Genomic DNA, 24,916 nt, shown 5'->3' with positions numbered 1-24,916 from the left:
TGAATTATCCTTTTCATGTCCTTCAGCGATTTTTCCCAGGGATGAGACCTAGTGCAATCTGCTATGTTCCAAATTTTGTGAAAATCGTTTGAGCCGTTTTCGAGATCCGTTGGACATAAATAACCATAAATATAAATAACAAAATATAAAAAAATATATAAATAACAAAATATAAAAATATTTTATACAGAAATTGCTCCCTTAATATAATAGGATTATTGCAATTTCGTTAATTTTCATATGCAGTCAAAACAAGATCCATGCCATTAAGGAAGATTTGTGTTTGATCATAATTGGATCCAATTATTTATCGAATGATTATGCCTGGAATCATTCAATTTTCACATGTATGTAAACATTAAATTAATGTGGTGTTCAAACTAGTGACATTTGAACACCACATTGATTCAAGAAAATCATGTTAAACCAACAAGGTCACCCAGTGTCTTCCACATTACTAGATTACTGTTCAGGATCTAGTTCCTTTGGATCCGGAATATATACGACGTCAGTTCACTAATAACTATGAAATCACTAAATTTAGAAACCAGTATTAGCACACATCACATCATCATTTTGGAGTTTACTACTTAACTGCCGAATGTCCAAAATACAGACCAGTTCTAAAAACTGCTGTTCGTTTATTGTCTGATAGGAATTATTGGCTAGGACTGGAATCGTTGCGTGATGCCAAGGCTTCTTATTCGAAAATTTCAATACATTGTAGCATTTCAATAACACTATATAGGCTTATGTGGAACTAGCCATCAGGCTCGCTTCGCTCGCCATATCCGACTAGCCAGGGGGCTCCGCCCCCTGGACCCCCGACTGGATCGTCCAAGAATGAGATCAGCAGGCTCGCTTCGCTCGCCTGCATTTTTCATTTGAGCATTTTTATCATATGTTAGGACGATCCAGTCGGGGATCCAGACTAAACGTCTGGCTAAACGGATATGGCGAGCGAAGCGAGCCTTTCTGCTAGTAATATAATATTCCCAGGATTGAAGTAGCAGTGCCCAATCAATTTTTCCGCGATAAATGCATTTAAATCTTCAACTTGGTGCCAACCTAACAAAGTCAACTCAACTTAATGCCAACCTGACAAAATTATTAATTTAGTTGCCAGTTAACAACTGTTTCGAAGAGGTACTCTAGAAATATCTAGATTATAGTTTTATAGTAACATATGATATGGAAATTTCAATTATAATTAAGAGATTGGGAGAAGAAGATATACATGCTGAAAGACGAACTTTAAACCCTTAAAAACAACCCTTAGAGTTAAAATATTGCCAAAAGATTTCTTAGTTGCGCCTTTAAAGGGCCAACTGAACATACCTACCAAATTTGAACGTTTTTGGTCCGGTAGATTTTTAGTTATGCGAGTGAATGAGTCAGTCAGTGAGTGAGTGCCATTTCGCTTTATATATATATATATATATATATATATATATATATATAGATAAATATAATTTACTATTCCTATTTCAGAACCAACAAAAAATTCAGTTTTAATATGATTGAAAAAGTTAGAGTTCGAGTTAAAACTGATGAATGATTAGATTATCGTACTAGAATATTGTATTCAATTTTATTTCTTGTTGAAATTCTGAACATTTGACTGATATGTTGCATTAGTCATTTTTTCTGCTTTGAAATAATACATGATCGAGTTTATGAGTAATATGATTTGATGTTGATCAAGTAATACATTTGGATTTGTTACCAAAAAACTCTTCACAGTACGCTCTTTGAAGATTCAGACTCAACTCACACCACAGAATACAATTACACACCACAGAATACATTATAGAAGTTTTCTCTGCTCACGCTTACGCGACTCTAGTCGAGAGCATGTGTTTTCAAGTTTGCACGCACCTAAATGGTGACATTCGCGGAGACTAGAATCGACTGATCTGAGTGTCACCATTTGGAAACACATGGTCTCGACTAGAGTCGAGTCTCTTCTCGACCTGAGTCGCGTAAGTGTGAGTTGAGCCTTAGAGTTCTTTGTAATTAAGTCTAAAAATAACCCTCTTAAGATTACAAAATAATCGTTAATCGTTATAAAAACCCCTCTTTCACCTTCTTCAAATCATAAAACAAGTCATTTTCCACTGTTTCTGCGAATAATTGTCATTATTAATCATAATCAAATTATTATCAATCATTAAGAATCTTTGAAAATTATTATTCAGTGCTCTCTGTAAAATAATCTGAAAAAAATATCCCCTAGACTCTTTATATAAGGCAATCTCCAATAAGCTACTTACCAGAAGAAAAATATTTTGCTCTCTCCAAATCGGAACAAATCATTCATCCATGTTTCAGTGTATTGTCATCATTCATCAGCTACAGACTCAAGTATATCTATAGATTTTAATTGCCCTATATTATGATCCACTTCAAGCTTGTCAGCATTGGTTGAATGGGAAGCATTGTAGTTATGCACGTGGAATAATGACAGTTTAAAGTGAATCTCACTAGTCACGATCCAATTTCGAACCAGCACGAATCCCATATAAAATACCAAATCTGGAAGTGTTATGAACCTTGTTACTGTTCAACTGTGACAACAGTATTTCAAAGTAAAGGTGATATTACTTTTTGTTCTAGTCTTGAGCTTTCTCTCCCCTGGTAACGATGAGTTACAACTTACTATTCTCCTTCCTTGTTCATTTTTTAGTTTACGAGTATTTTTGTCTTTTATTCTACTCGTATTGAAATATTCTAGAGATCTCTTTTCAATTTTAAATGTTTCTATTCTAGTAATCATCTAAGTTGTATGAAACATGATTATCACACATTTCAGTATAATCATTTTATCAAGGTCTTTCACTTTTTAATCAATTTCCACTGATTTTTAGAGTACTTTTAGATTACGATTACTACTTAATAACTGTATAAAGTTACTGTTAATCTGATACCCTTTTACTAATAATGAAACAACATTCTCTGGCTGGACTTTCAAATAACTTCTCACGATCTAAAATATCATCATTTTCCCAAGTTAATAGAGCTGTAAAAAGTGGACTCGTTTCAATCAGATTCCGTTCCTTCTCTTTCATGTATTCAAAACAGATATTTAGAAGATTCCAGCAACTATAGTATTAAGTTCATATCCATCTATATGTCATGATTTTAAAATTTTATATTACCTTTTTGTAATATTGTTTTTTCACTATATAACTAATTTGTGAACAAATATTTACGTTATTATACAAGGCTATAATAAATCGTTATAGTAGGCCTGTGTGGAAAATTGGGTTTCAAGCTTTCAAGTTAGTGATTAATTACATTTGATGATACGATTACTTACGTAATATGATCTGTTGTTACTTCAACCACAAAGTAAAGAACAACAAATTTGCTCTGAAATGAGTATCTTTTATAGAGGTACCTCTTTACCCCGTGCTTCAACTTACTATTCAAATCCATAAATTCTCTGTCGTTGATTCAGATATTGAAAAGTGGTATTGTAACATTTTATTGTGTTTTATTTGTTTCGTAATTCTTTGTAATTTGTAAAACATTATTTCAAATAACAACTAACCACCTAATGACTTACTGAACACTAACTAATTGATAATACACATAAAAAAACTAACAAAACCTACTCTAGAACATGGTACGCCATAGTGGAGTAGGTCAATTTCCACACAGAAAAACTAAACAAGTAGAGAACACATTATAAGAATCTTTTGTAACTAACTATTGTATGTAATATTGTAATTTATCTAATATTTTTGTAATTGATGTTGTAGTTTTAGTTTTTTGGGAAATAAACATTTATTTATTTATTTACACTTAAAAGTGGCTCTAATGACTGGAAACTAGTTGTGATTTGATAAAATAAAAAGGGTATTTGGTAATTTTGTTTTGTGTTTTTAATAAATTTAAAATTGAAATTGAAATCAAGTAGTGAAACACAAATACAGTTCCAACTAATTACTCAATCATTTCCTTCTCCAGTCAACAACTCACCTATAATCAGAGAGAGTGACCATAATCACCTATATTATGAAAGAGTAAACACTCTCTCATAATCTGCTTGTCATACACCCTATCTCTCTCACCATTTACTGTTTTTCACCGTTTACTGTCTCTCACCACTTAACTTATCAATTTTTGTTCTTATATATAAGTCTCTCATTTCGTGGCTAGATTCCACGTAACTATCACCAACTATCGAGTGTTTCAATCAATTCTGAGCAGTCGCATCTCTTTAATAATACCTCTAACAAGCATGTAGAAAGTGAAAACGATTGCATTCGTTTTACGACGACTACCACAGCTGGTTATCCTTCATATTTCAAGGATTTATAGGATATTGACTTACAACAGGACTGGCCAAACCAAATGCAATAGAACCGGCGAATCTACTTTCTTTCTGGGGCCACTTTCAGTCGGCTGCATTGGCAGTGGGTGAGCCGTGAATGACATCATTCTTCCCGTTCAACTAATGCTGACAAATTGTAGTGAATCTCACCACAGTGAAAGGAAGGAAGGACAATACCGTATTGGAATGGCGCATTCGAAAAATAAGTTGTTGGCCAAAAAAGGTGTGCTGCTGTCTGTTGATTGATAAACGATGGAAAGTGACTGATCTGGAAACTAGACTCTGTTATTGGAATAATTGGTTTACTTCCTACATGTAAGCAAAGATAGAGGAAAATTACTTCTTCAATACTGAAGAATTATTGTTGGATATTGAGAGAAATGCTGTTTTATGATTGCGTTTTGTGAAAGCGACAAACCAATGATGTGATTGAAGGAAGAAGTTCCCAAAAACGTTGTCTCTGATAATTCTTCTCGAAAAATAAAGAATTATTCTACTCCTTTAGAAGATTAGTGTATTAACTTTTTCACTAAATAAGTAGTATTATTATTTTCTTATATGTTACAAAACATTGGTGTCATTGAAGAAATAGAATAATTCAGAACATTATACTTTTTTCAATATCTTCAAAAATGAGTTGAGATATTATTGACATATTGGACAAAAATCTGACTATTCAGGTGTCTTGTACTTCTAGATCTCCGAACATCGTGATGAATTTTCATAAACGAAATTCCAGAATCAATCTCCAATCTCCAGTAACATTCAAAATTAGGAACACAACTGTCTAATGTGATTTCAATAAAAATAATAATTTGGTCGAATTGATAGCTAATTTGAATAGTGTTCTATTCAATGTCATCATTGATAAGGCTGTAGTAGATTAAGCTCAAATAAACCACTTTGAATGTTTTGATCAGTAACTTGAATGATTATTATTTTTTTGGTTAATCGATTGATTCTAAATAATTCGTTCAATTATTTTTTGATACAGTAGATCATATCATTAATTATTTCAAATTGGTCTTACTAGTTTATTTGCATTGGCATCTCATAAAAATTGTATAAAGATGAGGATAAATAATAAGGATGTTGATAAGGACACCAACACAAACTCGAGATCCTCTTGCGCTCTTATAGATCCTCTTGGTTGTACATTGATAACAATAATAATATTACTTTGGAATTTGAGATTCATAATTTATTTTTTCTACAACTGCGCGTAAAGAAAGAATTTACACACTCAATTCTCCTCGTAAAACAGCTTATTTCTGAGGAGAATCTACTTTTTCGCTCGCTAACCATCCGCGCATGCGCAGTAGATTTACTTTACGCTCCCAAATCATTCGCGCATGCGCAGAAGAGTTTCTTTACGCTCCCTAATCAGCTGATTGTAAGCAGCTCGCCAAAAAGTCAGATCTTAACCTAAAACGTCGGTAATTGTAACTCCGCCGATTTAAGTAATTTAACAGGTTTGGGCAGTTGTAGAAAAAAATTTGTATGTAATTCGCGCGTAATGCTTCTTTATCGCTTTTGCAAAATTATTACGCTCCGCTTCGCGTCGCATGATAACTGATTTGCGCGAGCGATAAAGTCGCGCATTACGCTCTTACTACATAAATAGCTATTCGGTCTTTAGTCTCCAAATATACATTTAAGCCTATTCTTACCCACTATTCATACTAGTTAAAAACATTGTAAAAAATGTTTTGTCAACTTGAACGTACTCATTCGATGGCAATATTAAATCGAGAGTCGGCTTATCTGAAAAACTCTTGGCTGTACTTTTCGTTTCAATATCTCGATTATTCCTTGAAATGTTATGTTCCCTATTCTCTTTCTACCACGTATTTTTTCTTAACGTCTTAGGTCAAGATCATTATTTTACTTGTCCACATCATTCTCTTGTCATATACCTAGGGTGTTTCACAATAATTCAATAACAACGGTAACAACCATATTATGTTGCTGGAGTTAGGTGAAAATAATTAGTCTGCATTATTTACCTATAATACAGTAGCAATATACTATTTATATCGATTCCTACTCATGACTGTGTACTACTAAAAGTAAACTTAAATCATTGAAATATTTATATACAAAGTGATTATCTCACTGGAGAACCCACTACCTCCGCAAACAAAGCCATAGTGCATTCGTGTGACGTCAGCACAGGTAGGGCTCCTATACCAATAAAAACACTAGCTGATATAGATCAGCTGAAATCAACAAAATTTATTTGGTGCAGGAGCCCTACCTGTGCTGACGTCACCAGAATGCACTATGGCTTTGTTTAAGGAGGTAGTGGAAAACCCCAGTCGTAAGGTTTATTGCTCCTTTTTTTCCCAATCACATCTGTTCTCTGCCAATAAACTAAATAGGTACGATATTAGTTTATAAGCAGCAGAATTACTTTCATCTGAGTTACAATGTGCATTAAAGTGGAACAAGGGCAAATCGGCATATATAACATACGGGTAACTCTAACAGACCCTGACATACACATAGTTAGTGTCCATGTGTGAGTGCGTGCGTTCAATTGCGCATGTTCTCTCCTTTTATTTTTGTATCATGTTTTGACCTTTGATGGTTCCGTCTTGTATCACCTCACCAAATAAGGATGCATTTAATTAATAAATTATTATCGCTCAAATGGGTTGGAAGCCGGTTAGCATCTGTTGATGATTGATATTTTAATCTTTACCCAAATACGTCTGATTTCATCTTGATAAAAATATTTCCGAGTTCAGTTGTGATTCCCTATTCACTTCATCTTGACCTAAAGGCGCAAACTACCAGGATGCAAGGATAGTTTATAGCTATCTACTATCATAGAGAAACAAAAGCATACGCTATAGCTTACAATTATTATAGCTTACGCTATTGTTTCTCTATGATACTATTCTTGACCAGGGGGTACCACCGGCTGAATCAGTCTGAATGAATAGGCTCACCTCTTAGCTCCCTGCATATTCCATTTTTTAAACATTCTTTCTAAGCAGAATATTCATCAATAAAGACTATCTAACAACATGTTGAATCAGAATTTTCTTGGAAGACTGATAAGAAGGATGCAAATTTAGGTTCACTAAATTTCATCGCAAAGAAGACTAAGATTTAAATACATGTTTTGTTTTGAATTTATTAAGAAATAGAAGGATTCCAAGAATGGGGAAATGAGGAATACTGTATCATGAAATATTCTAATAACTTCTGCAGAAATATTTATATTTTCAAAATGTATATTAACAAATACAAGGATTTCAAAGTATATTAGTAGTGTACTAATCATCGATCCTCTACAATAAATTGAATTGGAAAATTAAAAAAATTGTTGGGGAAAAAATGTCAATAAGCAGCCTAGGTAGACTTGGGAAAAATAAGTTTGCTTTTGAAGAAATAAATTATGGTACTTCACACAACGCATTTATTACTATAGGTAGCCTATATAGGTGCAAGCGAAAGAACTGAAAAAAATGTAAAATTATTAATAATTATTTTCTATTGAGGATGCCCAAGGAACTTTTTTTCTTGTTCTTGGGTAATAGAAAGTGCGTAGGTGAATTGCTGAGATGATCAAACGTCCATGCCATCAACGGGATTCGAACTCACGAACCAGGCTGTGCTAGCAGATCGAAGTTTGTAACGCTCTGTTTTTCCAAGGATGATTAATTATCATCCTTTTCATGTCCTTCAGCGAGTTATCTCGTGGATGAGACCTAGTGCAATCGAGTTTTTATATCATAAGCCTACTATCTTCCGAATTTCTTGAAAATCGTTAGAGCCGTTTTCAAGATCCGTTGGACATAAATATATAACCATATAAATAACCAAATATATAAATATATGCAGAAATTGCTCGCTTTGTATAATATGATTCCCCAATTTATTTTCAATTAATTGACCGAGCGAAGTGAGGTCTAAGATTCGAGTCGATGGTTTGGGATTTCTCTTAATGTTTATATGTTGCGCATTTACGGCGAAACGCGATAATACATTTTCATGAAATTTGACTGGTATGTTCCTTTTTTAATTGCGCGTCGACGTGTATACAAGGTTTTTGGAAATTTTGCATTTCAAGGATAATATAAAAGGAAAAAGGAGCCTCCTTCAGACTATAGAATTATTCATCATAAATCAGCTGACAAGTACCTTAAATTTGTTTGGAAAGCAATACTTTCCTTGCCTATGGTAATAGGGCAAGGATAGTAAAAGGAGCCTCCTTCATACGCTAATATTAGAGTAAAAATCAGACTATAGAATTATTCATCATAAATCAGCTGACAAGTGATTACACAGATGTGTGGAGAAGCCAGTCTATTGCGGTATTTTCATAAGGTCTATAGTTTCAATCAGGTACTTGTGGATGAGAATACTGCATGAGGTCTACTGTTCACAGAACTACTAGTTTAATATAACTTTTACTTTCCTTGCCCTATTACCATAGGTAAGGAAAGTATTGCTTTCCGAAAAAAATTAAGGTACCCCAATTTCTAAATTTCTATACGTTTCAAGGTCCCCTGAGTACAAAAAAATGGTTTTTGGTGTGTGTGTGTGTGTGTGTGTGTGTGTGTGTGCGTCTGTGTACACGATATCTCATCTCCCAATTAACGGAATGACTTGGAAATTTGAAACTTAAGGTCCTTACAATATAAGGATCCGACACGAACAATTTCGATCAAATACAATTCAAGATGGCGGCTGAAATGGCGAAAATGTTGTCAAAAACAGGGTTTTTCGCGATTTTCCCAAAAACGGCTCCAACGATTTTGATCAAATTTATACCTAAAATAGTAATTGATAAACTCTATCAACTGCCATAAGTCCCATATCTGTAAAAATTCCAGGAGCTCCGCCCCATCTATGCAAAGTTTGATTTTATATTCCAAATTATCAGGCTTCAGATACAATTTAAACAAAAAAAAATCAAGTGGAAAAGATTCAGCATAAAAATCTCTACAATTAATGTTCAGTAACATTTTCACCTAAAATTGAAAATAAGCTTAAAATCCCAGAAAATGTGATTATTAAATTGCAAACTGTTGGCAACTGTTGATTCTATCAAATGATTCACTATGAAGAGATAGCAGAGGTTTGTCTCCAGCTCTGAGATGCCTCATGTGTCTCCAGCGTTATAGTCCTGTCACCAGTTGGCTCAGATCTTAGAATAGGAGACTTGAGATGCGTGAACACTAGCGTCAGGTGATCAATTTCCATAACGGCAAGGAAAGTTGTGTGAGTGCGCCACATCAGATTTTTGGGTAATAGAAAGTGCAAAGGTGAATTGATGAGATGATCGAACGTCCATGCCATCAACGGGATTTGAACTCACGAACCAGGCGGTGCTAGCAGACCAAAGTTTGTAACGTTCCTTCTAGGCTTCTACCACCACTAGACCAACCCGGCCAGAATAATTATTAAAATGTGCAAGAACTAAGCTTGATTGAGTAATATATCAATGAGCACACGTATTGCTTCATAATCACAGTGTTCCCTAAATTATTTTTAAATTTATTTAAATGTTTGATAGTGGAAGGTCAAATATTGATGGGTTAATACTTCTAAATTTGCTAGCTAATTTGTGCTATAATTATTTCCAAGTAATTAAATAGTCACCATTTAAAACTGCCAATATATAAGATTATATAGTCACCAATATAATAATCACCTTCGCTCTGCAATCAATCTGTCATTCACAGTTGTATTGGATACAGAATATGATTCACTCTATAATTAAAAGATATGATTCACAATTCGGGGCCATTGTAATAGATACATAGTGACATTCATTCATGTTCAATCATTCATAACTGAATGTCAAACAAGTGGAAACGCGGCGATGTTTGACAGCCTAAACGAATCCAATTAGCTTTGTCGGTGGGATCATTAACACTGACTGTTGCCCACATATTTTCATCACTTGCCCACTCTCCCCAGAGCCACAGCCCACGTCTTCAACACAATAAATAATTGAATATACCATAAAATAGATGCCACTTGGGAGATATTAGGCTCTCCGTTCATTGATATGTCTAGACAGGTTATGTGATAATTTTGTGATACCTTTGCCAAAAGATTTACCATATTCATTGTCTGGAATGTGTGTTTATTGGTGCGTAGGTTTCATGGCCACTTCTGCTTCTTTCCTAAAGATTTATGAGACCGTATTACTGTATATCTACTCTCTAATCATAGGCTATCAATCAAAGTATATCTGTATATTCGTTGTATTACACATTATGCTTCCTTTTGGCATCTGATTGAAATGTTTCGTGTTATTGTTATTTTGACATCAATAAATAACAATATTCGAGCAACATTTTCTAGCTACCATTCCTCCAGATACATCGATCTATTTAAATTTAACACCTATGCACTTGTCACAATCTATACTGTTACATCGTTACTGTTACCTTCTGCATTGTTTTCATCAATAAATTATTAACAATACTTCCTAATAAACCTCCCATAATGCATTTAGACACATTGACCTAATTACCATGTTTATTGGCTGTTGATCATTCTCTGTTTATCAATTATGTTTAAACACTACTATGAAATTGAAAACTAATCTCTTGTACACAGTATTGTGAAAGAGAAATCTATGAGATTGATTATGATGACATTATTGTCAAAATTGAAGGTCGTATTTATAAACGATTCTTCATGACGTTCTTAGCCGTGGACTAACATTGATCGCCTAGCAACCAGACACTATGATTGTTCTAATTAGTTAAAGTAGGAATCCAAAGCGAGCTAGGCTAAGGACATTCTCAATAATTTATTGTTTATTAATACGGCCTTGAGTGATGGGTTCCTCAAACAAGGATCAATTATTATTATCTCTGATTATTCTAAATTTTATTGGATTACATTAAAAAATCGCTTTCGCATCATAGATCATACTCTCTCTAGATTTTATAACTGTGCTGTTCTGAAATTTGGATTGATCATGCTTGTTGAAAGGAAAGACGAATGATTACTACAAGTAATTAAACGGTATCTTTACTTTATGGTGAAACTGGGATAATTGAGGTCGATATGTGAAGGAAAACTACCGCTTCAAAATTTTAATTCTAAAACTAATTAGCCTTAAAGTTCATGATGAGTTTGAAGTATGAACTTTCTTGACCCAGGCTTGAAAAGTATATTTGTATGCTACGCTCCAATAGCATGAAACACTGTTGCATTCATCTGTGACTTTGCAAATCCTTGAACCATTCTCCTCTGCTTTAATAACTCCAACCCAATATGACTACAGAACAATCTCCTAGAACAATGCAACATTCTCGACCTGCAGAATTATGGTGGTTCATGGCTTGCTACATTTGATGGTACTCTTCAGTCTTGTGATTGGTTGACATCCATCCTTAAATAATTTGTTGTGGCTGCAACTGCACAACCAATTCTATGCTCTTTGGCAAGAGACCAATTAAGCAGCCAAGGATTTCATTGCCGTGTCCGTTCTTTATTTCTCCGTCTGAATTTTCTCTCCCGTGGCATTGGAAATTCCACGTTGCTTCCATCATTTCACACTTCATCGCTGTTGTTGAGTTTCTGCAAGCTCAGGACGAAAATTGTTAGTGTTTCTTCAGCTAAGTTGGTTGAAGTAAGCCTCATTTCAAATCAGGTCATTATTGAATTGAATAGTTTGTTTGATTGACTTCTTCCTTTTTCTCCTCTCCAAAGAAGCTTTAGGAAGCTTGTACAGTATCTATTGAAATAGTCAGTCATTCACAAAAAATGACGGAGCATCCATGGAGCCAAGATAGTTCAAAGTAAAACATTGTTAAATACAGTTTCTGTATTGTACCTCAGCTAAAAACGATAATTACTAACAACATGGATAACTCGATTGTAGCCTTTGCAATAGTTTCTAGAATTAATTTTATTTTAACTTCCGCAATTCAAATGAATCTTATTCAAATAAAATAACATTTATTGTATCATTTCCATATGATATACAATACATTAAATAATAAACATGAACAATTACTATATTGGAAATAAATTCGATTTGATTACTTCACTCAAGCAGCTTATATATACGTTTTTCCGGTAGGGATTCTAGACAATGTTAGATAGAAATGTGATCATGTGTGAGGATCTAGTGGTGCTATTACAAATTACTGAAATTCGATCCGTATTAAGATGTTATACAATAACTGCTCTCATGAATCATGTTGATGATTATGACAATGATGAGGATACAAGTGGAATATCTACATCAAAAAGGAAAGTTGGAACTTATGAATTTTCTATCTTCAAAAATCTGGTGCGGCGCACTCACACAACTTTCCTTGCCGTTATGAAAATTTATCACCTGACGCTAGTGTTCCCGCGCATCTCGAGTCTACTTTTCAAGCCAGCTGATGACAGGACAATAAGGCTGGAGAAACACGAAGTTTGCTATCTCTTCATAGTGAATGATTTAATAGAATCAACAGTTGCCAACAGTTTGTAATAATTGAAATAATCACATTTTCTCGATTTTCGAGCTTATTTTTAATTCTAGGTGAACATGTTACTGGACACCTAATTAATTGATTAATTGTAGAGATTCTCATGCTCAATCTTTTCCTTTCGAAATTTTTTGTTTAAATTGTATCTGAAGCCTGATAATTGGGAATCTAAAATCACACTTTGCATTGATGGGGCGGAGCTCCTGAAATTTTTACAGATATGGGACTTATGGCAGTTGATAGAGCATATCAATGACTATTCTAGGTATAAATTTAATCAAAATCGTTGGAGCCGTTTTCGAGAAAATCGCGAAGAACCCTGTTTTTGACAACATTTTCGTCATTTTAGCCGCCATCTTGAATTGGATTTGATCGAAATTGTTCGTGGCGGATCCTTATAGGGGAAGGACCTTAAGTTCCAAATTTCAAGTCATTCCGTTTATTGGGAGATGAGATATCGTGTACACACACACACACACACACACACACACACACACACATACAGACCAATACCCAAAAACCACTTTTTTGGACTCATGGGACCTTGAAACGTATAGAAATTTAGAAATTTGGGTACCTTAATTTTCTCGGAAAGCAATACTTTCCTTATCAATGGTAATAGGACAAGGTTGCAGTTATTACTAATAGCACAGAATACAGCAGTATTATTGGTTTTATATTTTTATTCGAAGTTTTTTATAGAAGTTTTATTATAAACTTTAAAGAGTTTAACTCTTTTATAGAAGTTTTCTCTGCTAATAGTTATCACTGACAATGTGAATGATTGAGGAAGGGCGTATTGCTCTTCAAAATTTCTCGAAATAACTCATTCCTTAATCACAAAGGCTGCCAGAAACCATGAAGTGACTCTACATAATCATCAGAACATCCAAGCTCTACACCTCATTGAAAACTCTACTACAGTCAGGGGACTGGAAAAGAAGAAGCCTGCAGATCTCGTGTGAATGTAGTAGAGTGTTAGTAAGTGATACTGAAAGTATAACAGTGCATGGGCATTGCTCACTTAGACTGTGAAGGAGTCATATACCCCTTTAGTATCAAACTTTAAGCTAGAATTGAACTATTCATTACCAAAGTGTTGGATTGCAGTCAAATTACAAGAAAACAATCCCTAATAGAAACGTTTAATTTGATATTGATAATCATGTAGTATAATCTTATGACTTTTCCAAGCCAGTATTAAGATATTTACATTGGATATTTGCAATCGCTCTTGATAAAGTTATCAAACATTGCTAATCAGTGATCACGAAACACTCTGCATTTATGACACATTATGCAATATTCTGTGACAAAATTCATGAGTCTCGAAGTAGAAACCAAGGTTATTTGTGCCGACATTCTGTCTTCGACTGAGTTTCTCGCCTATAGTCACGGCAGACCCACGACAGCAGTCACGCGCAAACTTCGTTCAATTTGCTGGTTGTTAGACGCGAGTTTTGACACTGTTTAATAGATCACTTGATGGTGCTATCGATCAAGAGATGACACATGGTGATGAGTTGAGTCTTGCACAATTTCAAGTCACGAAAACAGGAGTTGCTTCGAACACGTGAAGAAATACTTTGAAACTAAGGAATACTAAAGTGGTACAAAAAACTTCATAGAAGAAAAGAGGCTAGAGAAAAATGATAGATTGTAGTAATATAATGATGATAATTATATCACAGAAAATAGAATTCTCGTTCTAGAATAGAAAAGTTGTACTGTATTGTCATCCATTATATTCATTCATTTTTATAGTGGAAATGTTTCAAATTGTAGAACAAACATTAAGTCGATGCACTGCATACCTACCTACTTTGCCTCCATATAGAATGCTAGATAGTACTGAATAATTAGAATACATAGTCCAGTTTTTACTTTCCTTGCCCTATTACCATAGGTAAGGAAAGTATTGCTTTCCCCTCATGCAGGAGAAGAAGATTACAAAGTACATTTCTCAAGGATGGGGTGGACCCCCCATGAGTTTCCCAGAAAGGAGACTCATGCTAGTTGATAGGGCTTATAAATAGCTATCCATGGTATAAATTTTAAGAAAATCGTTAGAGCCGTTTTCGAGAAAAACATGGTTTTTTAGTAATTATCCTCCATTTTTCCGCCATTTTGAATTCAATTTTATTGAATTTTTTATTGTCAAATCCTCATGGTATAAGGACCTTAAGTTTAAAATTTCAAGTCAATCGGTTGATTAGGAATGGAGTTATCGTGTTCACAGACATACACACATAAACACACATACACACACACACACACACACAGACCAACACCCAAAAATCATGTTTTTGGACTCAGGGGACCTTGAAACGTATAGAAAACTTTAAATTAGGGAACTTTAATTTTTTTTGGAAAGCAATACTTTCCTTACCTATGGTAATAGGGCAAGGAAAGAAAAAAATGATGACTAAAAAAAATCTTTGAATTTCACAATTCACACAAAGGAAAAAGTACCCTGAAAACAATTATATATACACATATACAGAAGTCTGATCGTAGTTTCAAATATGAGCAAGGAAAGTTGTGTGAGTGTACCACACCAGATTTTTTTGCTTGATAACTTGGGATTGCTCGTATTCGTTACAGTTCAAGTGCAAATCAATCAATTTATCAGACATATAATATAATCGTAACTTATAAGAAACTGTCAAGGATTATTTAATCGGATTATGATGTTCATCCAAAACTTAATTTTTCCGGAAATCGATTGCAAGGGGAGAATTTTTATCGGTTCTTGTTCTTACCTTCTTAGGCTATAGACAACTTCAGAAATAGTAGATAGAAGATGTTGATAGAATAGAAGAGTAGTAAGAAAATGTACCACTTTGAAACAATAATTTGATTCAATTGAATCACAAATAATAAAATGGAAAGTAGAATCCATGGATTGAGAGTTAAAATAAAAAATATTTTATTCGTACTTCAGCAGTAACCAGATGAATCCAGCTTGATCAATTTTTTGATTTGGCATCTCTCAAGAACCAATTGGATAAACTAATAGAGGATTTATGCTTAATAATAATAATGGATAGTATTGAAGAATGATCGAATAGATAATAGTTTTCTTGATTATTGACTTTTCTATTCTTGATTATGTGTAGAAGGATACAAACGGACGAGAAAAGGACCTATTAACTTATAAGAATGAAGGACCTATCTAGGATATATAAGTCTTTCATATAGGATAAAAGACGTACATGATAGAAGGATTAGTAGGGTTAATCTAGGCTTCTGAATTTATCTGTGATTGGAATAGTTTAAATATTAATTGGTGTGTCTAATATTATACCCTACTAATCCTTCTATCATGTACGTCTTTTATCCTATATGAAAGACTTATATTATATCCAGTATGATTATATATGATTATTGATGGAGGTGTTGAGGTCGTTTAGTGGAGTAATTTTAGTTCGACCAGTTCCATTGCCTTTGACATTAGAGTTTGCCATTGAAGTGCTTCAATTTGCTTATCGGTTGACAGCACATTCAAACAGATATTGCTAGTGGTCTCACTGTTGGGTTATTGGCAATTTGCATTGCCAGTAAGTACTCTGTACTTGAACTGCAATGTCATTAAGATCAAGTACTTATTCCCAATGACACAGTAGCTGATACGAGACACGGAGACACGGTGCTACAATAATGACCCAATGCACTACGATAGACTTGAGACTTGAGTGCAATAATATTATTAGATGCTCATGTATCGAAACAAACTGTACTGTATCTATACATTACCTTAGTTCACCGTCGTACAAGTTTTTGAATCAAGTTTACTATACATTTTCGTACAAGTTTACTATACAAAAAAAATTTAGGAGCATTATCACTAGACATAAGGAGACAGCAACAGAGTTATTGAAGTATTGAAATGCAATAATAGTTCTTTTATACGTCGAAAAATTAGAATATTCATGAAGATAGTTGTAAGATCATGTTGATCTTCAATGAACAATTGCTCTTTCTAAATAATTCTGACCATGGATTTGTTCTCATACAAAAGTTGAATTCCAAACTTTGTTCTTGTCCAAAGTGGTTATTTGCTCGAAGTTCAACTCTTGATACCCGTATCAAGAAGTTCATTAACAAGTTAATAAAATATGGAGACAGGTTTTGAACAGGATGGAGAACCACGTCTGGATACAACATAAGTGAAAAATATCTAAAATGGAGATTTCTTCGCTGATTCTACCCAAATCAGTCTGGTGCCTCTTTTCATGAAATTTCATGTGGGTTGTTGAAGAGTAAAAATAGTAAAAAACCTATTAATTCTCTTCCCACTTGCATAGGGTTTCTACATACAACCTTATAAGGGTTCAACAATTTTCTTTTTCATCTCAACTCTCAACTGATTTAGGCTATCTGCAGATTGCTTCAACTTTTCAATTATGGGATACTGCATCAGTATAAGGCTTGGTGTAGATGAAAACTTAAGTTTAGTGAAATATTCAAGAGAAACTAATATACTGCGCAGAATCAAAGCTCACAAAATATTTCCCAATTTTTGTCTTCCAGAGTTTTTTTTTGTTTCATCATAAACTCGGAATCTCTTGTTCAATATTTTCAGTTATGAAATTTCAGCTCCATTTCATAGACTACTATTTCCCATAACAAACATTATTCCATTATCTCAGTCTTGTATTGAGTCTTGTATTCACTATCTCATGGCAGTATTAAGTGAAGGAACTAAGATACTTGTCCACATTTAGTTACAATTCGATATTTTAGTCTGATCGAACTTCTTCCCAATCAAACATGATTAACCATTATTTTCAATGTTATTCTCAATTTCGAAGTCTTCCAGCATCAGATACTCAGATATCAACATTTTATAGCACAGTAGGGAATAAATTATCATTACCGATTTATAACAGTAAGTTAATAAGTAATTTGATAATAGCAGTATGGAGTTTTTGTATTAATTCAGTTGTAAATAGGTCTCTAGTTACTTCATATCTGCAACTGGAAAATTCAGTGGATCAACTAATAACATAGAATTATATTCAGCTGTAATTGTTTCAGAAACATTACCAAAAGATCTAAATTGAAGGCAGTTAATTCATATACAGTAATAGCAGGTTTCTCCTTGAAATAACGTCGCAATGAGTTTGCGAGGTTAGTTGATAGATAAGAGGAAGCATCAGAGTTTACAGCATCATTTACTATTTAAATGTAACGAAAATTAAAACAATTGCCACCGAAGCTGTTACTCAACAAAGCAAAGCCGTGGGAACTCATTGCTGTGGGAATAATGATGAGTTTCTCATACTAGCTTTATTGTCTGTTGAAGCTCTGGGCTTCTTTTACTTTCTTACGAGTGAAACAAGTTAGAAATCTTATATTATGTTCAGTGCATAGCTACATACATTGCTACTCATATTAGTAATCTACAATAATATTATTCTTACCGTAGTAAATTGTAGATAATACCATCACTTCTTGTTGTCAATAAAATAATTAATTGAAAAGTGGCTTTCACATCTTGTTAAATCAGAAAGTTGATTTTGTTCGAAATGTTTCTCATTCCATGAGAATAAGAGAGTGGTGGTATGCACTCTCCATTTCTGCTAGTAAATCCGGATTTTTTTATGTTTAATAATAATTACTGTCTTATGAATATATTTTCGACGTTTAAGAAATATACTCCCATAGTCTATTAATAATTTTGGCTCTCTATGATACTGCTATGTGTTATTATGTTTCTAATAATGTTATTGATGATAATTGACTTATTAATCTATTACACTTTCATTCACTGAAAGGCTTTTCAAAATACTTCACATCCAAAGAAGAATTTAAGTTTATTTTTATTTTTTTCAGAAGTGATTTCAATTATCGGATATGAGGCTTAACGGTGCCAGATATGAAGGAACTCTGCCTGAAAATTCCGCCAATGAAGCAGGTAAAAATTCACAGTTTTTCAATGCTCCTTGACGTCGATTGTTAATCTGCGTTTACACCAAAGTTATTTACAAAATGTTTATTTTTCCGTCCTTATTCTATCATACACATGATGTGCGTATGTGTTTGTCAAGTTCCGTTTAATCTAATAGAATCTATAAGGACGGAAAAATAAACATTTTTTAAATAACTTTGGTGTAAACGCAGCTTCACTTTCTTTATAGCATAGGCCTACTCATAAAATTAAAATTTAATTTAATTCAATGATATTTAGGGTCATAAAGTCATACTAATCAAAATTTGAATGAAATCATATTCCTCATTGATAAACAGCATCTCGAGAAACCAATACGGTACTATGAGAATCCTTTTTGGAGAAGTTTATCCTTTTTATCGAAAGAAAAATCTGTAAAGAATTTTCCACTCTGATATTATGATAATGTTTGTTAAGCTGCTAATTTTGAAATACGAATTTTCATGATCAATTTAATCAAAGATCAAAATTAAAAACTATCTATTTTTAAACTTTGAAAAATAAATTATTCATGTATTCCTGTATTCATGCCAAAATGAGCGCTTTCCTGAATCAAATACATGCTAAAAACTTATTCATTCATTTCTTCTGCAAAGCGGTCCAGTTCCATAGATATATCTGTGTCATATAACGGTTTTCAGTAGATTGACAGCTTTCTTATCAACCTTATAGGTAGGTTATTTATCTTTAACGTGTGAAGTAGACATGAAGACATGCAGAAGTGTCTTAATAAAATATCAACGGGTTCTGGTAGCCTATCACATATCACTGTCACTACTTTTAACATCTCTGTTTCATTTCTTCTTCTAATTAAACTGGAATTCGGGCTCATTCTCACATTATTCTGCAGTTTCTCGTCTCTTTTGGACTTGTTTACTGTACTATTTCTTGAACTCCAACAACTTTAGTGACCTTCTTCAAAAATTGGATTGATTCGATACTTGGGAGTTGCATGTCAAACATCTTGCTTCTTATTTCTAAAAATCTTGTGACATTGAAAGTATGCGATACTGTACCTTTTTATAACATTTTACAATAAAAAATTTTTGATCAGTTCAATATCAGATCTTATGAAATTTTTTAATAAGATTTTAGGCGTTGTATAGTCAGAATCCAGAATAGTAAATAAAAATATTATGTAGCCGATGTATTATTCATAGTCTATTATTCATCAAGAGTTTTGTATTCAACGGAATTAGTTTCTCAAATCTTGAAAAACTATTTGCTTCACTTGAGATAGATGAGTTTTAATGTATCCTGGACTTCATCCTTGTCACACTCTATTGAAAATTCAAGATTCAAGCATTATTAGCAATTATAGCATTATTTATTATAACATGTTATAGTCAAAATATGTTTTCATTACTTACATTGATAATGTAACCTTATCTAAATTTGACTATAACATGTTATAGTCAGAATATTTTTTCATTACCTACATTGATAATGTAACCTTATCTAAATTTGGGAGAGGAAAAGCACAAGGTTACTTTATTTTTTCTTTCCCTATCATTTTGTTGATGTACTTATTGTATCAACCAATAAAGAATTGTATCAATAAAAAGAATAAGAAAAAATTTAATTCGAAATAATAATGTTTATTTTTATGACAACTATATTATGTAGTTCAAAAATATCTACTGATGTACAATCTTTCAAGCATTATAAACACCGGATTCAAGTTAATAATTAAATAGACAAAAATAAGCATAGGTTCTTCAGTAATTTGGCAATAATAAGAGGAAAAACCAATCAAACTTTGTATCTTTCAACATTATTTTGACTGTCGAAAACATACTCTTGCGTGCTTAGTATTCCATGTCATGTTTGAGTATTGATTCAGGCATCCGGTTAGGAATGCGAAGTCCTGACCTGCAATAATACTTAGCAATGCTTAGCTGCTTAGAGCTTGAAGCACGTACTTTGTTCTTCCTGCCAAGCTGCTAAGTGGAATTTTACAATGAAATTTATGGCTTGGGAGTGGATAATTGTTTCCTAATGGATGCATGGTTTATCCTATGAATGAAAATATCCAATATATGAAGAGAGTAAATATTTCTTACTTAGGTATCCCGTATCCTGATCTACTAGATTGATTATCTGTTATTGAACCTTCATTTGTTTTCTGTTATTTTCTATAATATTGAAGTTGAAATTGTTATCATTTGATGTTTTTTTTTTGAACTTGGAATAGGATAGAACCTGGAATAGATGTTTTTCAATTTGTTACCGTATTTTATAATAAAAAGATCTCAAAAAGGGTAGGCCCACTTTGGTGTTATTTTATAAATAAGAAATTAACTAGCCCCGAATATATACGTTTTCAGAAGATCTTAAGACATAAATTTTCATTTTGCTGTGGAGGTTGCATTTTGCATCCTTTTCTTTTAGAAATAAAATTCATTATAAAATTATTCGCGTAGTTCTCTGTTTATTGAAAACAGTAGTCGAGAGTATCAACTGTTTGGTTTTTTACAAATTACAGAAATATATTTAAAGAATGTAATTCTTTTGAAATTCAATATTTTTCCGTTTTTGTTCTTTCATATTATCTTATTATTCACAGTAATAATGAAATTCAATAAGTAAGTTTGAGATAGTTTGATAGGAGAAATGAATAGCAGCCTAGATAAGTCAATTTACAGTCACTGTAGTTGAATATTGTGTAGTCAATTCATAATTTATGAGGAATTTATAGGAAAATTGATCAAGGTACATGAAATTTTGGAGGCAAAACATAGATCAACATCCAACGAATTTCTCTCTGCATTACAGCCCAAGTAAAAAAAAAATATTGTTTCCGTGTATTTCAACTGTCAAAAAAGTTTCGACCCTGCCAGGATTCGAACCTGGAATCTTCTGATCCGTAGTCAGACGCGTTATCCGTTGCGCCACAGGGCCATGGAGGTAGTGGTTGCTTATTTTGGCATTTGGCTGAACCCAATACAAGGGGAGGTATCCACCCTGCACCCAAGCATGACCTTGGCATTGGCATTCACCCTGGTTTTCGAGCGATTCAAAATGTCCTGCTTCTTGTTTCTCACTTTCTTCTTGGTTCATTCGTTGTTCACCATTATAATTTATTAACAACTCACTCACGAGCTTAATCGACAACTCTATTCTGAAAAGAATCTGACTTGAAATCCAATTATCTGCATGCTACATTCATTTATATTGTACAGTCAATAAGTGTACATATTAATTAAACAATAGCAGTAAGAGTTCCTAATGAGAAATTCACTGTTCAATTTTTTAAGTAGTAATTTAGGATAGAAAAAATTAGCTCATTAGTCTTTAGACTAGATGGCTATAGTATTGACCAATAGAAAAAAAATTATATTGTACATTAATAATAAATCAAAATGATTTTGATTCTTAATTCTAGAGGGGAAATAAAGTTGCTCTCTAAAAGTGTTCAATCTCTTGATGAGTCGTGGGACGTGTATCAAATTACTAATTACAAATAATATTTTTACTGAAAAATATTGAATAGAAAGAATTGGAAATTGAAAGAAACACTTGTTTATTGGAACTCTCGATGTTGAATCTCAAATTAGATCGTCCAGAACTGGTTTGTGTAAAAAGTATTGGTTGATAGAATTACAATAATCACTGAAGTGATGAGATACTTGTTTTGGTTCTTACACCGTTTACTGTAAGAACTGATTAATTTCTATCAGTTTACTAAAACCCTTAAGATTGATAAAAAATAATGTTGAGACTCACGGAACTAGTTTCTCTTCATTTTAGTAGTTACGTAAGTAATTCCGACATAGTCAGATTTAAAGAATTACGCCTGACGATATACTGCAATATTTTATGATGTTCAATGCTACACAGATAGTTACTGAATAAAAGTACTATTGCCGCTTTATATTAGTTTGTACCAAAGTTCATAATTATTTTTTTCTCTCATTAATCGAAAAGAGAGCCTATACAAAAACCAATTTAATGAGATGATTGCTGATTGTAACGGCTGTGCTAGTTCTTCAATTTGATAATATTATGTTTCTTCAACAGTAGATACAGAGCTATAGCTGAGAGGGTGAGCTTGTAGTCAAAGCAACACATAATGACTAAAATTTGAAGAAAATTAAAAAAATTCAAAAAGTATGCCGTGGTGCATGATGTACACTCCGAACTAGTAGTACCTCTAATTACGTGAGCTTGAGTTATGGCGAATTGAATTAAAGATGAAAGATGATCCCGGAAAAAACAACTGGAGAAGAGAAAGTTTTGTTTCCAGTACATAATTCGGTGTTTGATGGTTATTTGATTATCTGATTTTAAAGATCGTGTGATCCGAATTTTTGAAGGAAGGGAATTGCTGCACAAATTGAATTGATGAACGTATGAATCATGAGGAATGAACAGAAAAACTAAGATATGAACCTTGTATATTTCGTATCATCGTTTGGATAGAGATTCAGGTTCATTCATTATCTATGTGTGGATTTAGCAATACTAAAAATTTCCAAGACCATCCAAAAACCCACAATATTTTTCAAAATATCAACTGTAAAGGAATAATTATTATTCATTTATTCCAATGACAAAAATTATGATACATAGAAAGTCCTGCTTACATTATACCAGAATATAAGCTTCAAAAGAATCGTAGATCCATACTGATGACAATTTCCATCAATCAGTAGAATTTTCCTACTTCTCTCTACAAAACTGTTCTGTATTTTCTCAGCCAAATTGTTAAATGATAAAATTAACAGTTACTGTATTGTGCAACCCGACCTTCATTACACCATTAAAGTACAGATTTTTTTATGTACGATGGATGAAACAATCCTATTATATTAATCGAGCAATTTCTGTATTTATATATCTGGTTATTTTTTTATCTGGCTATTTTTATATCTGGCTATTTTTTTATCTGGCTATTTTTATATCTGGTTATTCTTATATATGGCTATTTTTATCTGGTTATTTATGTTTAACGGATCTCGAAAAGGGCTCTAACGATTTTCACGAAATTTGGAACATAGTAGGTTTATGATATGAAGATTCGATTGCACTAGGTCTCATCCTTGGGAAAACTCGCTGAACGACATTAAAAGGATAATTCATCTTCGGTTGAAACAGCTGTGGATAGTAAAAAAGTGAGTGAGCGAGTGATTAGGTTGAAAATCAAAAATATCGCATACCCGAAATTCATAAGATGACGTATAGCCAGCTGTGAAATATAAACACGATCGGAATTGTGTTCTGATTATCAATAAATAAAAATAACGAGCGAAGCTCGGTGCCCCGATATTGAATGTAATCAGAAAACATTAGATCGCTTGAGAATGTTTTTCAAGTTTGATTACAGCATTTCAATAATAATTAATAATCATCAAACTATTAACACAATAATTAATAACTATACACTTCAACACAGACTACGTGTAGGTCCTATAGCTATCGACAGTATCTGTATTTCTTATAGATCTGTGGATCTGTAATCTATCTTCGTGATGAGTCCATCCATCACAGGAAATTGCAATATATATATATATATATATATATATATATATATATATATATATTTAAAAGCGAGTCTATTTTACAGCTCCAGCCGTTTCTCGCATCCCATCTGCCATTTATTGCGATTATTCCAGTCTCCCTGGACCAGATTTCTATTCCTCATACACGTATACACCTGTTTGTTCCACAGTTCGAGCGGTCTACCTCTCCTTCTTTTTCCAGGTGGATCCCAATTCAGTATCTTTTTGGGCCACCTCTCATCTCTCATCCTCTGTGCATGTCCTAACCATACAAGGCGCTTCTTTTCAATCTGCTCTACTGTTGTGTCCAGTTTCCCTATTCTGTTCCTTATCTCCGTATTCCTCACTCGATCCATTCTTGAAACACAACAACTCCGGCGCAAGAAATCCATTTCCACAGCATTTATTCTTTGAGTGTCTCGTTTTGTTAATTCCCATGTTTCAGAGCCATAGAGCAATATACTCTGTACAATTGAATGATACATTTTTATTTTTGTGGGATTTGTAATATTTTTGGACCAAAGTATGGAATTTAATGTTTGTGTTGCCTGCCTAGCCTGTCCAATTCTACTTGTGATCTCTCTCTTGGATTTGCTCTCTGAGGACATTACACTGCCCAGGTATTTATATTCAACACATTGCATCACCTTAATGATCTCCA

General features: G+C 33.2%; 1 protein-coding gene and 1 non-coding gene across 2 annotated transcripts in view; one reads left to right on the top strand and one right to left on the bottom strand.

Moving 5' to 3' along the window:
- Positions 1-24,916, top strand: part of LOC111048674 (echinoderm microtubule-associated protein-like 2) — a 144,369-nt gene that overhangs the window by 21,081 nt on the left and 98,372 nt on the right. The window contains exon 2 of the mRNA XM_039438201.1: positions 18,640-18,721. Within this exon, the coding sequence (XP_039294135.1) occupies positions 18,661-18,721 (61 nt within the window). The 5' untranslated portion in view covers positions 18,640-18,660. The remainder of the gene's footprint in view (positions 1-18,639; positions 18,722-24,916) is intronic.
- Trnar-acg lies at positions 21,583-21,655 on the bottom strand. The gene has a single exon. It is a non-coding gene; the product is annotated as a tRNA-Arg (tRNA).

This window comes from Nilaparvata lugens, chromosome 11 (assembly GCF_014356525.2).
Source record: "Nilaparvata lugens isolate BPH chromosome 11, ASM1435652v1, whole genome shotgun sequence".
NCBI lineage: Eukaryota > Metazoa > Arthropoda > Insecta > Hemiptera > Delphacidae > Nilaparvata > Nilaparvata lugens.
The sequence above is the reverse complement of the archived record's forward strand: the minus strand, read 5'-3'. Positions and strand labels throughout refer to the sequence as shown.